Source organism: Falco naumanni, chromosome 4, assembly GCF_017639655.2.
Source record: "Falco naumanni isolate bFalNau1 chromosome 4, bFalNau1.pat, whole genome shotgun sequence".
Classification (NCBI taxonomy): Eukaryota; Metazoa; Chordata; class Aves; order Falconiformes; family Falconidae; genus Falco; species Falco naumanni.
The window spans coordinates 1,703,950-1,725,280 of record NC_054057.1 but is presented as its reverse complement, the minus strand read 5'-3'; the positions used below and the strand labels follow the sequence as shown (position 1 = coordinate 1,725,280).

The 21,331-nt window shown below is 40.5% G+C and overlaps 1 protein-coding gene across 1 annotated transcript in view; it reads right to left on the bottom strand.

The window, feature by feature from the left end:
* Positions 1-21,331, bottom strand: part of CPNE4 (copine 4) — a 244,413-nt gene that overhangs the window by 182,557 nt on the left and 40,525 nt on the right. Inside the window, exon 2 of the mRNA XM_040592437.1 lies at positions 13,108-13,295. Coding sequence (XP_040448371.1) covers positions 13,108-13,287 — 180 coding nt within the window. The 5' untranslated portion in view covers positions 13,288-13,295. The remainder of the gene's footprint in view (positions 1-13,107; positions 13,296-21,331) is intronic.

The window sequence follows — 21,331 nt, the reverse complement described above, 5'->3', positions numbered from 1 at the left end:
GATGCTACAGGTTAAGAATTAGTGCACCAAATCAATCAAGTGAATTCTCTACCTACAAAGCAGCTCCAAAGACTCCCGTTTACTGTAGGTTTATCACAATCTGTCAGACTACTAAAGTCAAGTCAGGCTTAAAATCTGTCCTGGAGATGTGTGAACTTTGTGTATCTGTAATAAATAGCTCATGAGAGGCAGACATATCACTGAGTCAATCTGAAATGTGCATCTGCCTGCCCATGATAAAAGCAGCCTTAGACTCTTCAACTAAATTTAAAAATATTACGCATCTGATGGATAGATAATTAAACTGCAGGGAAAGAGAGCAAAAGAATAAAAAAGAATACTAAACGCAGTAAAGATACGCTTAATTCTAAATATAGTGATAATACATCCTCACCACTTCACAGATCAGAGTTGGATCTCTGCAAAGTTCTCCCTAAGGCTGTTCAGTCACATGAGCTACTGGTATTCTGTACCTCTTCATCAGGAATCAGAACTATTTTAAAAAAAAAAAAAAAAAAAAAAAAGTAGCAGTCACATTTCTTTATTTCTCATATTTTTATTATCAGCTTTTTGGTTTCCTTTACTTGCTAAATGCCTCTGAAAAAGCTCTTTTGATGACCTATATCTGCAAAAGCCTAGTATAGTACGGCATGAAAAAAACACATCCCAGGTTTTATTTTACAATCTGGTTTAATTCATGAATGAAAGAGAAAGATGGAAAGCAAGCTCTTTCTTAAACTCATCCTTCATGGCTGTCAATTCTTTTATCTTGACACGCAAGGGAGCTGCAGATGAAGGCTTCCCACCATCTGCACCTTCTCAGTCCATGTTGTCTCTGCCCCACAGGGACACATGAGAACAAAAATAACCCTCCTCTTTAAGCATCTCTACCTAATGAGGCTGTCATTCCACTTAAAGGCTGTCCTCACACACTTGTGTACAGAAAAGCTCAAGTGCCCTTTTTTGTGCATCTGGGATTACTGCTACAGATTTTAGAGAAAGACTGATTGCTTTCTGCACTGGAATGAAATAATCACTCTCAGCCAGCCACAGGGCCCTCAGATCTATTCCTGACGCTCTGGGTACCGTGAGGAGTACTACTAGTAAGTACCATACACCAATGCTCAATCTTACAGGTGTGAAAGACAACTTCATATCTATTCTATAAAGATATACATTGTGACAGATTACCAAGCCAGTTACCCAGTGTTAACAAAGCAGTGGGAGCACTGTAAAGCATTCCTTTTCCCAGTATCTTCATTAGATAATTTTGAAAACATTTTGAACAGTCTCTCTTTTTTTCTTTTTTTTTTACTCTTCTCATATACCAAAACTACAAGGCTTGACCTGGTTTAAAACGTCAGTAATAGAAAACTCTTTTTTTATTAATATGACTGAGAACACCGTTCAAGCGTCACAGCTTTCATGGTGAGTCATCCTGAGAAAAAGTTGTGAAAAGTTAGTGAAGCATGAATTGAGAACCATCAGACAGCATGGCTAAAGGTGGTATTTGCAAGCATATCTTAGGACCATTAGAAATACTGATGAAAGTGCAATAATAATAAAGAAATATTCACAACTGGGCGGGCAGAGGGTGTGGGGGGTGTGGAGAAGTGCCCTGTTTCTGAGGCAAAAAAAGCTTTTATTAATAGAAGACATGTATTTTGTCAGCCACAGTATTTTGATCAAATGTGATAACAAATAAATGATAACTCCTCCAAGTTGTATTCATTGCAGTATTTCATGTCTGCAAATTACTCAACAGTTAAGATGAAGGTAAAATTCCCAGGCAGCTTAAAACTATTCAAAACATTTCTACCAGCAACAATACACAATCATTTGCAAAGGTATAGAGAAGTCTAACAACTGAGCATTCATCCCAGTTCCCACTTTCACAGGCGCAAATGGGAAGATATGTGCATAGTGCTGCTTGCAAAAACATTGATATGCACTAATTGAAGATGGCTGCTGGAGTATGGTTATACAGAAATTGTTCACAAGAAATGAACAGAGTTCTTCCTATCCACCATCCCTGATCCACTGGACACTGAAACAGGATGTAAACAAGTACAGGTCCTTCAGATTTTCTTCTAAGCTACTACAGTATTAAACTGATTTTTAAGCAGGTAACTATTTCTCAACATGAAAAATGACTATGTGATCCCACAAGTCTTTTGACTTTTTCATTTCCGTGGCTCTCCCAGAGGCAGATTTACCAGGCAGAAGGCTCCTGTGAAAACTGATCCCAGTGCAGATCTTCCCAGTAGATGATGTTCCAGGCCACAGGATCAGGGAGAGACCTCGTAGCTTTTACCACCTCTCTGTGTAAGTGTTCCTTCCTGGCTTCCCAGGAGTACACTTGCTTTCATTCATTTATGTACACTATGAGAAAACACTCTTCACTTTGCTATGACATGAAGACAGGGAACCTGAAGAGATTTTGTTGGACAGATGCAGCCAGAAGCCAGCCTCCTGCTGCTGCTGCAGGCAGGGATCCCACAGCTCCAGTAGAGAGGCAGCAGCCTGCCCAAACATAACCACTGTCACTAAGAAAACAGACTTCTACAATGCAAGTTTTCTCTCCTTTGAGCATGCAGTATGTTTTACAAACTGCACTACAGAGGCAGAAATTGCTGTTTGAGGTAGTGGGACATTATGATAGTTCATATATGATGACTCAATGTGACAGTATTTGACTTTAGTTGAGACAATCTGATTCAAATTAATTCAAGTTTAAAGACTAGTGGATTTTAAAAGATAGGGGGGGAAAGCACTGTGGCTATGTTTAAATGCTGAAATGAGGAGGCTCTAGAGAATGCAGCATTGATGGATGAGATAAAACCAAAAGTTATTATAAAATCCATTTAAAATAAATAGTCACTTATTACTACCTGGGGTGTAAAAAGAAAAATCTCATCAAAACCTAATGATGTTCATGTTTCTGAACTAGGCACAGGAGGAAAAAATTCCCAGTACCAGCTTCTAATCAAGTATTTGCCAACACAGAAGATTTACAGCCTTTAGTTTTCAGACTTCTGACTTTGCGTATGTAGTTAGAAAAGACCTGAGAGAGGAAGAGGGTTGTCTTTCTTTTAAAAAAGAAGGGTAATATAAAACACAGTTCCAGGTTTTGAGTTTATGCATATATGTTTGTAAAAATATACTCAGTGCATTAGGAGTTGGACAGAATATTAAGGATGTCCTATAAGATACGGAGGAAAACTTCACAGTAGATTCCCTTCATAGAGAGAACTCTTCCCGAAAGAGTTAATGATAGGAGTTCTTCAACAGGCAAACACTTGGAACAGAGAATGCCTCCAAAATATTAAGGCTTGGAAAGTAAAATATCCAATTAGATGAATTCAGGCAGAGAATGGACCAAGATAAAATATTCAATTACCCTGCAGCCTGACCCCACAAACTTACATTGCTTTTTGAAAAAGATGAGCTGCCTTTGTCATTCACACCATACAGAAAGACATCAGGGAAATTTGCCAGCCACAGAAAGCAGAAGCTAAAAGCAAATCTTAGCAGGAACAGAGGTTACCGAGTAGTCCTGAGCAAAGAAGAATTCATTAGCATCAACATACACTTAATGAAAAGTGAGAAAGAAAAGTACAATATTGAATCATGATAATACAATAGGCTATAAAGACATATACACAGGCACATTGCTGTGGTGTAAATAAAATCACAGCTGTTTCAAGAGTTAGAACAAGAGAGATCTAATGGTACCTGAAAAAATGCTTAAGCATCACCTTCTAGGAATACTCCTTAGGAAATGAATGCAGCAGGACTGCTCCCATTTCTTCTTAGGTGCAAAGGTCAGTAATCGACATTTGTGCCAATAGATCATTACCTGCAAGATGTGCAGGGCACAGATCTGTGCACGAGACTAAGCGCTTTAAAGACCTGAGAGATCTGGGCAGTAGGGCTCAACCAGCTAGACTGCCAGCTCAAAGTCAGGAAATGTTGGACCTTGGCCACATGGTGGCTTCATTTAAAAAAAAAAAACACACAACTCACTGCCTTCCTTTTCTGGTGAAGATCTTGATCATTTCAGTAAATGACACAATTCTTCCCCATTGGCTTTCACCACCAAAGAGTTGCATGAAATCAAAGATAATTACAATAAACCTAATATTTTACTAAAGACCTTATCCTAAGCTTTGGCCAGAGAAATTCAGGTAGCATTTCCAATTATCAGTCCCATTCTACATCCAGAAGAAAAAAAAATCCCAAATCTGCAAACAGATCGGCAGCTTCTTCACAACGAGAAGAGCTAACTTCATAATACATATTGAATGAAAGCACCTCCCTTGCCACCAAATTGTGCATAATCTGATAAAAACCATCTCATTAGAACTTTGTAACTCCCTTACTTTGTCAGAGAAAAATCTTCATAAGATGGTATGTTCATCTTACTGTTACCTCATTACTTACAATTAATCTTATACAGGATGTTTGTTTACCAAGTTGAAATCTTAGTGAACTCAGAAAAAAAGAGCATCTAGAATCTGCTCTAGCATTACCTATTATTAAAAAATAATAATTCAAAAAGCCACCAAATATCCAATAAATCAGCCCACTATGAAGCCTTGCAGCTCTCTAAAGCAGAGAATAAAACCCAAATCACTGCCTAAAAATCTCTATCAGAATATAGCAATCGCTTTTGGCACAGCATCTCTACAGTGTTCTGAAATAAACATGGTTCAAATAACCATCCAAACTAATCCGTGTTCCTTGACAGGTTAGATACTGATTTGTCACAGAAAAATCAGAAGACTAAAAGCCCAAATTAACAGAGATTTTCATAGAATGATAGAATGGTAAGGTTGGAAGGGACTTTAAAGATCATCTAGCTCAGGGGTCCTCAAACTACGGCCTGTGGGCTGGATACGGCCCCCCAGGGTCCTCAATCCGGCCCCCGGTGTTTACAGACCCCCCCCCCCCCCGCCAGGGTTGGGGGGGGAAGCCAAGCAGCCGCAGATGACTGCCTGCCACTGCATCCGCGCGCCGGCCCCCTGGTTAAAAAGTTTGAGGACCCCTGCTCTAGCTCCACCCCCATGCCACAGGCAGGGACACCTTCCACTAGCCCAGGCTGCTCCCAGCCCCATCCAGCCTGGCCTGGAACACTGCCAGGGAGGGAGAACCACAGCTGCTCTGGGCAACCTGTTCCTGTGCCCTGCCACCCTCTCAGTAAAGAATGTATTCCTAGTATCTAATCTAAATTGATCCTCTTCCACTGTAAAGCCTTTACCCCTTGTCCTCTCACAACATGCCCTTCTAAAAAGTCCCTCTTGAGCTTTCTTGCAGACCCCCTTCAGGCACTGCAAGGCTGCTATAAGGTCTCCCCAGAGCCTTCTCTTCTCCAGGCTGAACAACCCCGGCTCTCTCGGCCTGTCTTCATAGGGGAGGTGCTCCAGCCCTCTGAGCATCTGTGTGGCCCTGCTCCGGACCTGCTCCAACAGGTTCATGTCTTTCCTGTATTGAGGGCCCCAGAGCTGAACGCAGTGCTGCAGGTGGGGTCTCACCACAGCCGAGTAGAGGGGGAGAATCCCCTCCTTCAGCCTGCTGCTGGCCACGCTTCTTTTGATGCAGCCCAGGATATGGTTGGCTTTCTGGGCTGTGAGCTCATGTCCAATTTTTCATCTACCTGTACCCCCAGGTCCTTCTCCTCAGGGCTGCCCTCAATTCCTTCATCCTCCAGCCTGTATTTGTGCTTGGGATTGCCTTGACCCAAGGACCCTGCACTTGGCCTTGTTGAACTCCATGAGGTTTGCACAGGCCCATCTCTCAAGCATGTCAAGGTCCCTCTGGATGGCATCACTTCCCTCCAGCATGTTAACTGCACCACACCTGGTGTCATCGGCAAATTTGCTGAGGGTGTGCTCAACCTCACTGTCCATGTCACTGACAAAAACGTTAAACAGCACCAGTCCCAATACCAACCCCTGAGGAACACCACTCGTCACTAGTCTCCACTTGGACATCAAGCCACTGATCACAACTCTTTGAGTGCAACCACACAGAAAATTCCTTATCCATTAAGTGGTCCATCCATCAAATCCATGTCTCTCCAGTTTAGAGATGGATGTTGTGCAGGACGGTGTCAAATGCTTTGCAGAAGTCCAGGTCGATGATGTCAAGGTTTTTTTCCCTCATCCACCAACACTGTAACCCCGTCATAGAAGGCCACCAGATTTGTCAGGTATGATTCGCCCTTAGTGAAGGCACGTTGGCTGTCACTAATCACCTCTCTGTTTTCTCTGTGCCTTAGCATAGCTTCCAGGAGGAACTCTCAAAGCACAGAAGTGAGACTGACTGGCTTGTAGCTCCCAGGTCTTCATTTTTTCCCTTTTTAAAAATGCGCTTTATGTTTCCCCTTTTCCAGTCATTGGGAACTTCACCGGACTGCTACAGCTTCTCAGATATGATGGATAGTGGCTTAGTCACTTCATTTGTTACTTCCCTGAGGACCCGTGGATGCATCTCATTGTGTCCCATGGACTTGTGCACCTCCTGGTTCCTTAGATGTTTTTGAACCTGACCTCCTACAGTGGATGGTTCCTCATTCTCCCAGTCCCTGCCTTTGCATTCTGCAACTTGGATGGTGTGGCTAGACCACTTGCCAGTGAAGACTGAGGCAAAAAAAAAGTCATTGAGTACCCTCAGCCTTCTCCATATCCTGGGTAACCAGGTCTCCCGTTTCCTTCCAGAGAGGGCCCACATTTTCCCTAGTCTTCTTCTTATCACAGTATATTCCTTTTATCATAGTATCTTCCTTTTTTTTCACGGTGTCTCATCCTATACAGGAACAAGGGACTTAAAATGAATCAACAAGTGGCAAGTTCAGAAAATACAAGTAGTATTACTTTATTCAACCACCATTTAAGCTGCAGAACTCTTATGTCCCAGGATATCATGAAAGTTTATTTTTTTAAATACAGTAACTTTTAAAATCATTTGAACAAAGGTATGGAAGTTATTCTACCAATATTTTTTAACTACAAAGACACAAACTCTTATTTAAGAACTCCCTAAGCTGCAGATCACTGAGGGCTGGTAGAGCAAGCTGGAAAGACACTTATATTTCCCTCACGCTTCTTCACTGTCAGCAACTAGCAAATGCAAGACAGGGTTAGACGGGCCTTGAGCCTGATTCTGTATGGCTGCTGCTGGTGGTAGTTCTTGTTTCTAATCATTAAAACTTTTCACTTCCATCCAGATGCTTCAGCTATTACTCTCAGTTCATGTAGATGAACAAAAAAATGTATTTATTTGGGTTTATTTGTATACCTATATATAGATTATGTTTTTCCTCTTCACAGTGCTTTTGTAGTTATTTTGGAACAGTTTGGTAGAGTCATGGAACATGTCAGCCCACAGACGCCCCTGTTTCATGGCCTGTTGGCTTCTGCGGTGGGCTGTAACAGCCACAGATGGATAACATGAGAGACTTTTGGGTATCTATGGAAACAAGTAGCTGGAGTCTGACTCAAGGCCTTCTCTTCAGATCCCTCCCCCATGCTAGGAAGGGGCAAGGAATATCCCTCACCCTCCAAAACGCAGAGGAGCGAAACAAGGCAGCAGGTGCTAGGAAAGGAAATGGGGAGCTGAGGCAGGTGAAAAGGTAGAGGAAGGAGAAGGTAGCTGGAATTAATTCAGAAATGAAACAAAAGACAGAGCAGGACTACATGGAAAAGAAAACACAGATTAAGAACAAGACTGTATCCTTCCTGTAGCTTGATTCCTAGTTAGCCCGTTTAGTAGGCTGCACTGGTATTCCACACATTCATTAGTCGCATGCATTTCCAAGTGAACTGTTCTCTCCTGTCTGTTTGCATGAAAGTTTGTGTGGATGAGCAGGGTTAGTTCTCAAAGCAAAAGAAAAAAAGATAACTCACTTTTGGTTTTTTTAATCATGCCAAGCTGATCCTTGAAATCAAATGTCATGCTAAATGGCAAGTGGATGCCTTTTATTTTAAATACACCAAAATGAAAAGTTGAGGGTTTGCCCTACACATTTTTATCAAAGCTTACTGAGCTTCACCAAATTTGTGACTTCAGATAACATTTTAATGAAAAAACTATTTCCATAAACAAACTTATCCATCCAAAAGATTTCACCCAATTCCATCAACATGAATTTTACCAACTGCACATTGCCTTTGTGTGCTGCTTTATTTGCTCTGCGGTTACTTCAAGCTTAATAACATCTTAGGGGAAAACGCAAAAACTCCAGCTGGCTGTTCAGACCCACAAGGTAGCAGATATTCCATGTCCTGCTGCAGAAAGCTGTAGGAGTACAGCTACAGGAAGCCCACCCTGACTTCCAAACATGGCTACTGTCTTCTTAAGCTCCTCTCCTCTTTTCATAGTTACAGACATCACATTCCACCTGGCTACTTCAGGCTATATTACACCTTCTGATCTCATGTAATCTCATATGACCAGACACAGCTCAGCAATCTACTTGACTTTCAAAATAACATGTACTTGCCACATGCAGGTTACAACCTGTGAACAGGCCCAAGCTATTTTCTTAGGAATAAGAAGTTAATGAGAATTTCAATGCTAACACATCTCAGCTGAAGACTGCAGTGCTATATACAATTAACATTTCTTACACAAGGACATTCACACTGCAGGTGGGTAAAATAACCATTGGAGCAAAGGAATTTATCATCATCTACTTTTGCCTGACTCCATTACCCTACTCAGCCATTCACCATCTGAAGCTTAGTCCATTAATTAAACTCCTTGAACATTCAAATCAATATGGAAAAACAGCCATCAAATTATTATCTTACATTACTTAAGAAGTATAACATTTGGCCACCCTGCAAGTGTACCTGCCTAAAATTAAGGCCAGAAGAGCTAAAAATCAGCTCCGGATCAGCAAATTGTCTTCTGGTATGTTTGGACAGCATAATCTTAAATTCTGCTGTATCACACCTTGTCATCTCAGGCTAAAAATACAAACTTAATCTAAGAGAAGGAGTAAACTGCCGATTTTCCTGGGAGACAATATATCATTTTAACTCTAGATCGGTGTAGATAGCGCTTTTCAGACAGCATCAACATACGTACACAGAGAAATTTGAGGGGAGGGGTATGTCTTCGCATTTTGGACATGCAGGTTTGTTTATGGGGAAACATCTACCCAGATAGAAAGATAAAACCAGCAAGCATATCTGTGCCAAAACTGGGGACAATACTCAGATTTCTTTGAGTACTTGTCCATGTCCTGCACATGTTCCTAATGGTTTCACGTCTGAGGAATAATATGGCCAACCTCAAATGATGCAGGGACAATCTCACCTCAATTCCTGGGAAGGTGATGGAGCAGTTAATCTTGGAAACCATTTCCAGGGACATTAAGGATAAGAAAATCATCAGGAGTAGTCAACATGGCTTCACCAAGGGGAAGTCATGCTTGACCAATCTGACGGCCTGGTAGATGACAGAAGAGCAGTGGATATTGTCTACCTGGACTTCAGTAAGGCCTTTGACACAGTTTCTCCGTAAGATCCTTATAGAGGACCTGTTAAGGTATGGATGGATGAGCAGACAGTGAAGTGGACTGAAAACTGGCTGAATGGCCAGGCCCAGAGACTGGTCATCAGTGACTCAAAGTCCAGTCCTCTTTAACATCTTCATTAATGATCTGAATGATAGGGTAGACTGTACCTTCATAGCAAGTTTGTAGATGGCATCAAACAGAGGAGTAGCTAATATGCCAGAGGGTCATGCTGCCATCCAGAGGGACTTTGACAGGCTGGAGAAATGAGCAAACAGGAACCTCGTGAAGTTCTGAGGGAGATGCAGAGCCCTACCCCTGCAGAGGAATAACCCCATGCACAAATATGTGCTGAGGGTCCCAACCAGCTGGAAAGCAGCTTCGCAGAAAAGAACCTGGGGGTTCTGCTGGACAGAGTTGAACATGAGCCAGCAATGTGCCCTTGTGGCAAAGGCACATGGTATCCTTGACTACCTTAGACAAAGTATTGCCAGCAGATCAAGGGAGGTCATCCTTCCCCCCTACTCAGGATGGGCGAGGCCCCAGCTGGAGCACTTGGGGGGTGGGGTGGATCTTATCAATGTATACAAATACCTGAAGGGAGGATGCAAAGATGACAAAGCCAGGCTTCTTTTTAGTGGTGGCTAGTGGCAGGACCAGAGACAATAGGCACCAGTAGAAACATAAGAACATCAGGAAACACTTTTTTTTACTGTGAGGGTGACTGAGCAGTGGCATAGGGTTTACAGGGAGGTTGTAGAGTCCCCCTCCCTAGGTATATTCAAAAACCATCTGACATAGTCCTGGGCAACTGGCTCTAGGTTGAGCAGCAGGTGCTGGACCAGATGACCTCTAGAGGTCCCTTCCAACCTCACCCTTTCAGTGACTGAACAATAATAGTAATAACAACAATAATAATAATAACAGCAACAACCACAAAAAACAACAAACCACAGAAAATCCACCACATTAAAAAAAAAATACACATATGCTATTTCCAATCTCTGGAAACAGCACCTACCCACTCTACAACATCATGGATAGTTTCATTCTATATTTATATGTGTGAGTGGTGTAATTTACACAAACACATATGCACAGTACTGCAGAACTGGAAAGAGCGAAAGAGCGAAAGAGCGAGAGCGAAAGAGCGAGAGCGAAAGAGCGAGAGCGAAAGAGCGAGAGCGAAAGAGCGAGAGCGAAAGAGAGAGAGCGAAAGAGAGAGCGAAAGAGAGAGCGAAAGAGAGAGAGAAAGAGAGAGAGAAAGAAAATTTCTCCTAAGTGACAGGCTGACATGTGTTACCAAAACTTTGCCAAAGACAAATATGCACAGATTTCTCACTTGCACAGATTGTCTGCATACATAGACTGAGGCCATCATGTCCTACCATCTATAATTGCACCTACAATGCAATCCCATCAGCCTAAGCCCACCAGCTTCAGCTGCAGCTGGCCTAGCAGGAGCTATGCAGTCAGCCCTCAGTACCTTCCATGCATTTCAAAAGCACCTATTTGCAAGAGCACGACCATATACAGACCACAGCTTGTGCTCCATGTTCGTAAATCCTTCACACAATCAGAATGTGACCAGTATGCATGTTTCAGTAATACTAGATTTTGCTACAGCCTGTTTGGAGACATCCAGCCTCCAAGGGGTTTAAGGTACCTGGACATTCAAGACAAGTTAATGAAATCACCAAATCCATAGATGCAAACCTCTTCAGTTCCACTCCACTTTGGGTTGCCATTTAGTGATTTCTATGTTGAATATACTCACTTCACTGGTAACTAGATATTTTTTTTTTTTCAATTACTAGTCTGCCTGCCATCTCAGGTCTTACTGGATCATTGATTGTCATCAGCAGAAGATCCTTGCAGCCAAATTATGTCTTCAGGTATACCTGAGTGACTCTGATTAATTTAGCTCAGCAACTGGAACTTGATTAAAAATTCTGTTGAGAATGTGCTGGCCAGAATAGGAAAAGGCTCATGTCAGAGCTGTATTAGCTCTGCTGCACTGATAGGAACATGAACTAATAAAAACTTTTTGTTCATACTAAAATGAATACCCTGGACTTTCATTATACAGTAGCAGCAACTGACATAAGATGAGAATCATATCAGCAAGCAGATCTGTTCTGCAAGAATTACTCTATTCAGACAATCACTTTCCAAATTAAAAACCACATCAAATAAAAGCAATCTCCATTACAACATAAGAATATATAATTTAAAGTTGCTTACCCTGCTCGTAACTGGCCACAGACAGACCATGTGAAATGCACTCATTGAAATGGCGCAAAAGATTTCAGTCTTTCCTTTCCAAACAAGAGTGTTTCATTTATTTTGACCTTTAATCCACTGCTTGTTTAATTTCTACTATTTGAGTGATTACATACAGTGCAGCTAAATTCTCTTTTCTACATGACTAGCTAGAATTACCTTTTAGGGGGCTATTACATCACCTTAAATTTCAATTACATGAAGACACTGATTTTTGCAGCACTAGGACAATTGTGAGTTTTTTTTCTACTTATAAACTGGTTTCCTACCAGGCACCTATCTAACAGTTCCACAGCATTGAACTAAGAAAAGAGGAAAAATACCACCAAAAAATCCTTAACTGTGCTATGCTGCTACTGACCCTGCACTGGAATATTTCCAGAGGTCCATAGGTCAAAACCACACAATTGGAATAACTGGAACAAAACTCCCAAAGTCTGACAAACTTGGCTGAAAACGCTAAATTAAAACACTCATGAATTTGAGACTTTGCTTTCTGCATATGTTCACAGTTATTATCATTTTTATCTTCTGAAAGATAACACAATCTTAATCTGAATGCTAAAATGTCGAAAACAGAGGGATGAATGCTTACTCAAAATGAACTGGATTTAATACATTCCTAATTTTCTCACACATACTTTCCATTAAAACTCACACCTATTACAGCCTGATTAATCACAAACACTCAAGTGTAACTTGTAAGTAAAATAACCTACAAGATATCATTTAAAATATTACATTCCATTCTAATGTTCTTTATTTACAATTTGCATGCCTCTAAGACATCCCGTTTCCATTATCTATGAAATGGTTTCTAAGATTAGGTAAAATAACACAAAGTGGGATATTAATCAAACCTGCAATCCAACTGTAACACTCAAAATTTGCAAATCAAGCTACTCTGTCACCAAATTCCTTGCAAACTAGTAATAAATACTCCTCTCTTTCACAACATTTTTCTTCTTTAGATTGGAATACATGATGGTCACTATCATTACCTCTGATATTATACAGCTTTTATGAAACAAGAGGGCCTAAAGGGAAAAGTTTTATGATGCTTCATTCTTTATTCATCTTCATTTTTAATCTAGACTCCAAAGAGAAGTTCAAAGTGTCATTAAGAGTCTGATTCAAATTGTGTTAGAGTTAATGGAAAAATCTCCCTTCACTCTTACACGATTATGCCACATGCTTCAAATTGCTTCTTCTCTTTATTGTTCCTGCTATTTGTATTTTGCCTCACTTTGTCTATACTGTCCTAAAGCATCAGAAGAATTTTTATTCTATTAAACACTCACCTCAAACCACTGGCCATGTGACTGCATTTTAAGTATGACACAGGGATCTGGTTTTGAGAGGGCATCCCTGTCTGATATGCCTTTGCATGCAACTCGCAGCTCCACTTTAGTCAGGCATGGGCTGTTAAAAATTCCCAGGGTATTGGCTGCTGATTCGTAGATGTTGCTCATCTTCTTCATTCCTTTATCTGAAAGAGACAAAAAGTCCATTATGAACAGTGCACGCATGGTACAGTCTGTCCTCCCATGCAGAAGCCAACACAATATTCTACTAGCCAATGGGACCCCATAACTGTGAATGAGGTCCAAAGTAAGAGGGGAAATAAAATCAAAGGAGTACCTGTAGAAGAAAGAAATACACCGTCTTGTATGTTTAGAAATAAGTCAAGCTCAGAATTAAATTTTCCACCATGCCCCTGAACTCTGGGAGTGAACTGAGACCTCTACTTCCAGTTCTGTCCTTGCCAAAGGATAGACAGGATGGCAACTCTGAATTTCTTCAGATAACACCTTATTCCAGTAACAAGGCTAAATTAAATTTGTTAAGCACTCCTTCAATCTGCCTTTATTTCTCTATACTCCATCTAAAAAGCAAGTGGTTTATCTTACAGAAACTTTTAACGTAAATGCCATAGAAGGCCCCTTTCATATCAACCTTAAATTCCCAAATACATTTCACTCTCTATTTCCACATTACTGCAGAAGATTACACCACCACCCCACCACCCCATTCCTAAGCAAGTAGTCAAGACTGACATCCCAAGCAGAAAGGCAGGATATTTATGCTGGCAAATCTTGTTGTTACACAGTTCTCGTGGTTTAACCCCAGCTGGCAACTAAGTACCATGCAGCTGCTTGCTCTGTGAAGTTAAAAATAAAACCAAAACTCACAAAGCCACACCTTCAGAATATCCAACTTTCCTATGAATTATAAAGGCAAAATTAGAAAGGTATTTCTAAATTCAGCGTAAGAACAGTTGGCAGTACAGTGAGGACCTTGAATACATACAGATAAACTTAAGGAAGGTAAGCCTGAATGATGATGGGGATGATCTGCTCTCCTTGCAGATGAGAGAAAAGCTCGTTAACAACTTAGAATTCTTCAGCTCTATACAGCAACTTACTATATGACCACTGATCTGCTGCAAAAACCCAGCCTTCTGGTTTCGAGATGTTTGTAAGTGAACCGAGTGCAGATGGGCTCTAACTACCATCTCTAGCTCAGGCTCTGTGGACGTTTTCCTTACAGTAAAACAGGCTTCTCGAAACATAAGCCGCGACACAACCATAGTGCCTGACATCCTAAGATCAAAACAGCCTCCTTCAGCCCTTCGCAGTCACCTGACCTGTAAATGCTGCCAGCTAAACTATGTTTCCTTGGATTCACCCCCAGGAAAGAAACATGACTGGGGAAAAAAGCAAAACTAAACAAACATGGTAAAATAACATAATGACATTAAGCTATGTTACAAAGCCCAAGGAGCATACTCAACTTCTACACAGTCTATTCCTATGCACTAGTTTAGCTTCTCATACATTTTTAGCTAAGACTCTTAACGCTGAAAATAGACAAGCACATCTCAGTTCTCACAGTCTTTTACAGGGTAGGGAACAACATTTTGTGCTGGGTCAATTCGGGTCAGTGATAGCAAAGATCACAGTCCTACCTTGAAAGCAATGCCAAGGAGGGGGAACTGGACTCTAGCCTAATCGGAACTACTCTGATAAAACCATAACCTGAGAAGCAATGATCTGCATGCAAGAAGGACTTGCCACCTCAACTAAGCATGACAATAAGTATCTGGACTACCCAAAGTGATGATTCAAAACAATGATTGGGAGACTAGTTTTCTTCTTTTTGTTGCTTTTTTTCCAAAAAGAGAACAGTTTAAGGTGGTGGTAACTTTGACAAAGCCACTGAAGTCTATTTAGCTAAAAATTACAGAGAAGATTGTATGTATATGTATTTTGCTAGCAGTCATCACAAGTCTGTTTTTTCATTCTATTACTGATATGTCTCTGATATATGATGTCAGGTACCCAAGTTTCCATTAACTGGGATTATGAAAAGACACAGAAATTGAGGTGGAGAAGAGACTGTTATCTAATTATTCATCATTTTATAATCCAGTCTCCTTCAGAAAGCTGCTCAACAAGCTCATCCCACACATTTACAAGACATTTTTACATGCTGCCCTTTCCAAATTGAAATCCATTTGAAAATTGGGTTAATTCTCTCTCATGCACATCTTACATCATTAATGAAATGTCATCCATTGTGCAGAAATGGGTTGGTGATTTAATTAAACTGGATGATTTCAACACTAAAGAGAAGGGGAAAAAGTAGCAGAGTGAGGGGGAGAGATGTATTTTTCCTCCTCCCACAATAATTATACACTGGTTTTTCAGAACAGCAGGCAAGTATAAAATTACATTTCTTTTTATCACTACAACTATTACAACAAGCCATAGTCTTATTCTTTTGTCCCATTATATTCTTCTTTTAGTATAATCACCAGCTTGGGCTGTTGTACTGATGTCATGTTACCAGGAAGCTGGCAGCCTGGAAAATAGATTCTGAGTCTACTGAAGGTGGCTAAAAAAAGTATTATTTTACGTAAATATAGATGAGGTAGATTGCGTAAGAAGTATTTTGTCAATTAACTATGCACATGGAAGAATAAATTGCTCATTTTTCATTGCTGCAAACTCTTCCTTCTTCACTTCATTATAACCTCATTATTTCTTCAATGTCCATGTGGCTTTAACGTTCACTGAATAAGATCTGTTTCTGTGAGAGGAAAGTGACACTGTAGATAAGGAAGTGAACTAAGTGATAAGTCACATACTACTGAAGTTTCCAGTTCATTGCTGCATACGTTCTTTTTCATTTCTGAGGAAAACAGTGTATCATCATACACTTCCCACACAAACTTCTTAGCCAGTGCTAGACTGCACAGAACAAGGAAGCAAGACCAGGCCTTATGGTTTCACCTCTCCATGGTGAAATAGCAAGGAAGAAGGCAGTACCAACTGGACAAAATTTGAAGTACACTGTGCTGAAACTGAAGCATATACTATGTTAACAAAAAAACCCAAGCCAAAGAAAAAAAAAAAAGGTGTGAAAGACCTTGATAGCACCATGTACCCTATGGAATACAAAGAAAAAGTGAGGACCTTGGAAGACGGTTCCACTGTCCCAAAAATATTCTATGTCTACCATACTTAGAGCTTATTTAGTAGAGATTAATGTGCTCTTCTGACATTTTTTTAAGAGATTCATGGCTCAGAGGGATCTGATGTGTGTAAATTCCTGATGGGGGGGAATAAAGAACATGAAGCCAAAATCTTCTCAGCAGGGCCCAGTGATAGGACAACAGGCAATTGGCACAAACTGAAATACTGAAAATTCTGATTAAACAAATGGAAACTTTCTGCTGTAAGGTTGGTTGAATACTGGAACAAGCTGCTCAGAGAACTTGCGGCGACTCCATCCCTGGAGACACACAAACCTTGTCTGAGTGTTCCTGAGCAACAGGTTTGGGTGTTTGGGTGGAGACACCCAAACCTGAGCAACCTGCTTTGAGCAGAGTTTTAGAATAGATGATCTGCAGAGGTCCTTTCCAACCTCTAGTACTCTGTGACTAAGCAGGAGACAACCAAATTGTAAACTTCTTAGTTTACAGATTTCCTTTGTGATCTGTTTTTCATGTGCTTAGCACAGATGGATACTAATCAATGCTTTGGGCCCCTTGGCTCCAAAATCATGTAGAAAATCAGAAGACAGACATGAGCCCAGCATTTCTGGTAACTAGCACTACAAAAGCTCCTATGTGTAGATACTGCATTAAAAGTAATAGCATGGAAGTCCAGAAGTCTGGCCTGGCTAGATAACTGGATTACACTGAAAACCAGTATTACACGTTTGCTAGCTAGTCTTTCTTCTCTCAGAGAGACTGAATGGCTTAAAAATGTTTAGCCATCTAGTGCCTACGAAAGTAAGGAACTCTGAGGTGAAATAGAAACAGTACATGCCTCTCATCGAGATCTAAAAGCCTTTAATTCAGCTCACACAATCAATCTACCTTGTTACAAAATACGATCCACAGAGGGCTTTAGAGAACCTCACTGCAAAGTTGTAACTGGGCTCCTTAGATTCATGAAATAACTCTAAGATGTTATCTGAATTCAGATTTCAAATTTTCTCTCGTGTCCACACTGCCATTTTGCTGTCCTACACACACACACAAAAAAAAAAATCTCCAAAAAGCTTTTCTTCAAGTTGTCTGGGTGAAGTATAAGAAGTTTGCTTCTCCACAGCACCTTGCAAAGAATCAGGGAAACATGCACACTCAGCCTTACCGTCAGTTCAGGTAATAAATGAGTAGGGAAGAAGAAAGATGCTGAGATTAAAAGGAGTAACCAGTGTGCTCTGCATTTGGAAACAGGGCCTACTATTCTGAAACTTGTACTCCAGCCCAAAGTACATGCAAATGAATTTGGGAGTTGCAGGTTCCCCATCACCATTTGTTGAGGGCTGTGTCTGAACCATTTCTTTTATTGGCACTGTGGTCATGAAATGAAAATGAACCAAGAGCATCTGTCTGCTTCTGCAAAAATAAACAGCAAGACTCTACTCCTGGAGAGGTAAATGTTGTTTACAAGTATGTGCATGCAGTGGGAAATACTAATGGTAGTTATCTGAAATAAGAGTTGTGGATAAGCACCTCCAAAAGAGGGAAAGACCTAAAAGCACTAGATGTTGTAGCATTAAGTGCTCCCTACTTACTTATACCTCCATACAGGACAGAAATTTAGCATTCAAGACAGGAGCAGCTGAACTCTCTAGACGGAAAGCTTTGAACCTACAGTTTCTGGATCTTCCAGGGCTTAGAGTCTAATAAAAATATGAAAACCAAGTCTACAGTTAGCAGCTTAAAATTCTTAAAACTCAGACTACCAACTTCTCCTGGAAAAAAGTTAGCGCTCCACAGTTTGAACCAGATGGAAACTCATTTTTCTACATGATTAAGAAAAGTGATCCTGTAGCACTAGGAAAATTGTTTCCTCTAATTCTGTTCTAGATTCTCAACTTATGTTATAACTCCGGCAAAATCAAAGTCTAAATAGTCGTATTCATTTTGGGGTGAAATCACTAGCTTTAAGTGACAAGCAGAATCTGATTAAACAAAATGCCATTGTGAAAGTATTTACTTTTTATAGGGTTTACTTTGAGATCCACAGAAGTCAGTGAGAAAATGTCCCACTGATTTCAATAGAGTGGGCAGCTGAGTAATATAGCACCCCAAGCAATCCTGTCTTCTCCCAGTGTATTTTATCATTTGACAACACAGTACTGAAAAATAATCATCAGGCACAGAGGGTTCAAATGCTTCAGAACCACCTCTTGGGGCCTGACCCAAATGCCACTAAACTTATTCATTGGCTTCAAATGTGCATTTCTCAGGCCTTGAGGATTTCATGTGCTTCTCTCCTATCTCACATTATGACGCAAGACCAAGCTACACAAAATACAGTAAGGGCAAGATTTATAGAAAAAGATGAAATTACTTTGGGTGTTCAGGAATAAAAGTTTTAAAAGGTTCTTCTGTTTAGTTACCTGTTGAGCTCCAGCAGAATGTAGGCCACAGACCCCTTCAGGAAATGATACTAATTGAGATAAGCAATAATTTTTCTTTAGGAAACTACACAATTTGGAATTCCCAGTCTCACTGAATTACTCTATCAGTTGTTGGCATCAAGGCTTCCTTGGCTGTAAAAAGCAAGCCCATTCCTTCTCATTCAGCTGCATGGTTGGCAAATAAGCTTTGTACAAATGAAGAAAGATGAGAATTCATTGTGACTGGAGATTCAGCAAGTTGATTAAATTAATATTCCATGTACGTAACGAGGAACTTGCTAAGACACCTGGCTGGCCCAGGACTGAAGGCGGAGCCCAGAGTGATAGTAGAGAAAGCAGACCTATCTTTATTACAAGTGTATATGAGTGATTGGAAACCAGTGATCAGCCACAACAGCTGATATTCATTGCCCTCCAGTTCCTCCGTATAGCAGAATTTTTTTCTCACTGTAGCATTTTCATAGCATAGGGTTTTCTGTAACCCCTGTTACATCGTTTGACCAACCTCACTATGAACTATTTTTTTCCTTATTACTAATCCTTGTTGCAGCTGTGACCACTGCCTCTTAGCCTTTCTCTGTGCATCTCTGCGATACTAGGGGAACTTTGCCAGTATGCGTAACTGTAAACGTTGCAACTGATGTATCCATGACATAGCTGAAGTGTACAACACTGTATTATGTAGTTTAGCTACTAGTAGAACAGTGCATCATATAGTTTATCTATTAAGTAGATAAGAACCGGTCTGAAACAGAGACATGAGCCAAGAGTGGTGAAACAGGGCCAGAAGAAGAGAAGGTCATGAAAAGGATAAGAGGAGGAAGATGACAAAGAAGAGGATGAAGATGTCCCAAAACCACCACCAGAGGACCCTCAAACCATAAGGCCACACATGCGTGGTAAGAGTGTAGATATGATAAGCAGTTCTTGGAACTGTAATGAATATGCTAACAGTTTTTCAGAAATGTCATTAATATGTATAGATCTGCCACATAAACAGTGAACAGAGTCGGTATGCACATTGCGTGGAACTTATTCCCCGTGCATCCAACGCCGAAAATAAAGAATGCCTACTTTCTAAAACTCCAAACTGGGTATTAGAGAGGTTTGTCTCTGATTTTTCCCTATCATCTGGAAACTTACTACTCACAAACAATCAATACTATCTTTAAACATGGTCATTCAATTACTTATCCTTAACCACACTCCCAGACTCCTGACTGTATCTCTTATCACTGCACAAGACTCCTCCTATCAGTATTAAAATACTGTTCTGGTCAACATCAACTACATTATAAATTGCTACAGAAGTTTAAACATTCACAGGTAATACAGGCAAAATGCCAGCTATCAAAATTAATTTGAATATAAATTACTATATAACAAGAAATCAACAGGTTATCTAGACCCTTCCACAGGATAGTTTGTGCAATTAAAAATATTTTTTCCTCCTTCCCTTTCATTCTCTGACTCATACAACAATTAACAGGGATTATTTAAAGTTATACCTACTGAAGTTTGAAAGAACCCTTTGCAAAATGAGCAATAAACTCAGTAACGAAGGAGGATCTGGAGAATCCAGAGCAGTACTATTATTGTGAACAGTAAGACAGATCTGATAGTGTAAGCAATTTATTTGGACAGGAGGGGAGAAGGTTCAGAACAAAGTGCCAGCAGTGTAAATGGAACTATACACACATTGACAGTTCAAAAGGACTCATTACCACAGAGCAAATTACCAAAAAGAAATTGAGACACATAATGTATGACAGAACACTGTACAAGCGTGCTGCACCTATACAAATAATTCCATTTCAATTAAGGGAGGGGAAAGCCCCACAATAACTGGAGCACTGGGAGATGCTTGAATGTGCCCAGTTCTGGATGCTCTGAGTAGTCCCCATTGCAGGCAGACTCACTTGATGCAATACAAACCATCTGTAAAAGTCAGCAGTTAAAATACATATATTCCATTACCCTCTACTAGAAGTACATATCTAAGATTCTCCCTTGTTCCTTTAGCATGTAGCTAACTAATGCCATCAGTCACCTCATACTTTACAAAGCTCCCACTGTCTTCCCGCTTGCAATGTTGTAATATGTAGAAGAGACATCTTAAAAATCATTAATAGGAAAGACAGGAGACTGAACAAATTAAGAGACCAAAATAACTTACCTATGGATAAATGCAGACAAGAAGATCCTCCACTACTGGAAAGCAGTACTGATGTTTTTTAGTGGGCAAGCAGCAAAGATTTTTCACAGAATTAAGCAAAGTCATGTTCACTGGATTTGCACCAGTCACAAGGAGTCTGCCTTTCCTGCAGCAAGGCTAGCTTACAGGCTTTTGGACCGAGGGTGCATATTTTGCACTGTTTATAAAATGACACCTTCTAAGACAGCATGGCATCTTAACAGGATAACAGAATATATTTTATTGGGAACAGCATAGAAGCCAGGGAGAAAACAGACTGACTCCTCTATAGGCTGACACACTGGAACAGCTAGGCCCATAATTGTCCTCTTATCCACAGTCTTGTTTCTTAAATGTGCCTGTCCAAATCCTTCACTTAGAACTCGATG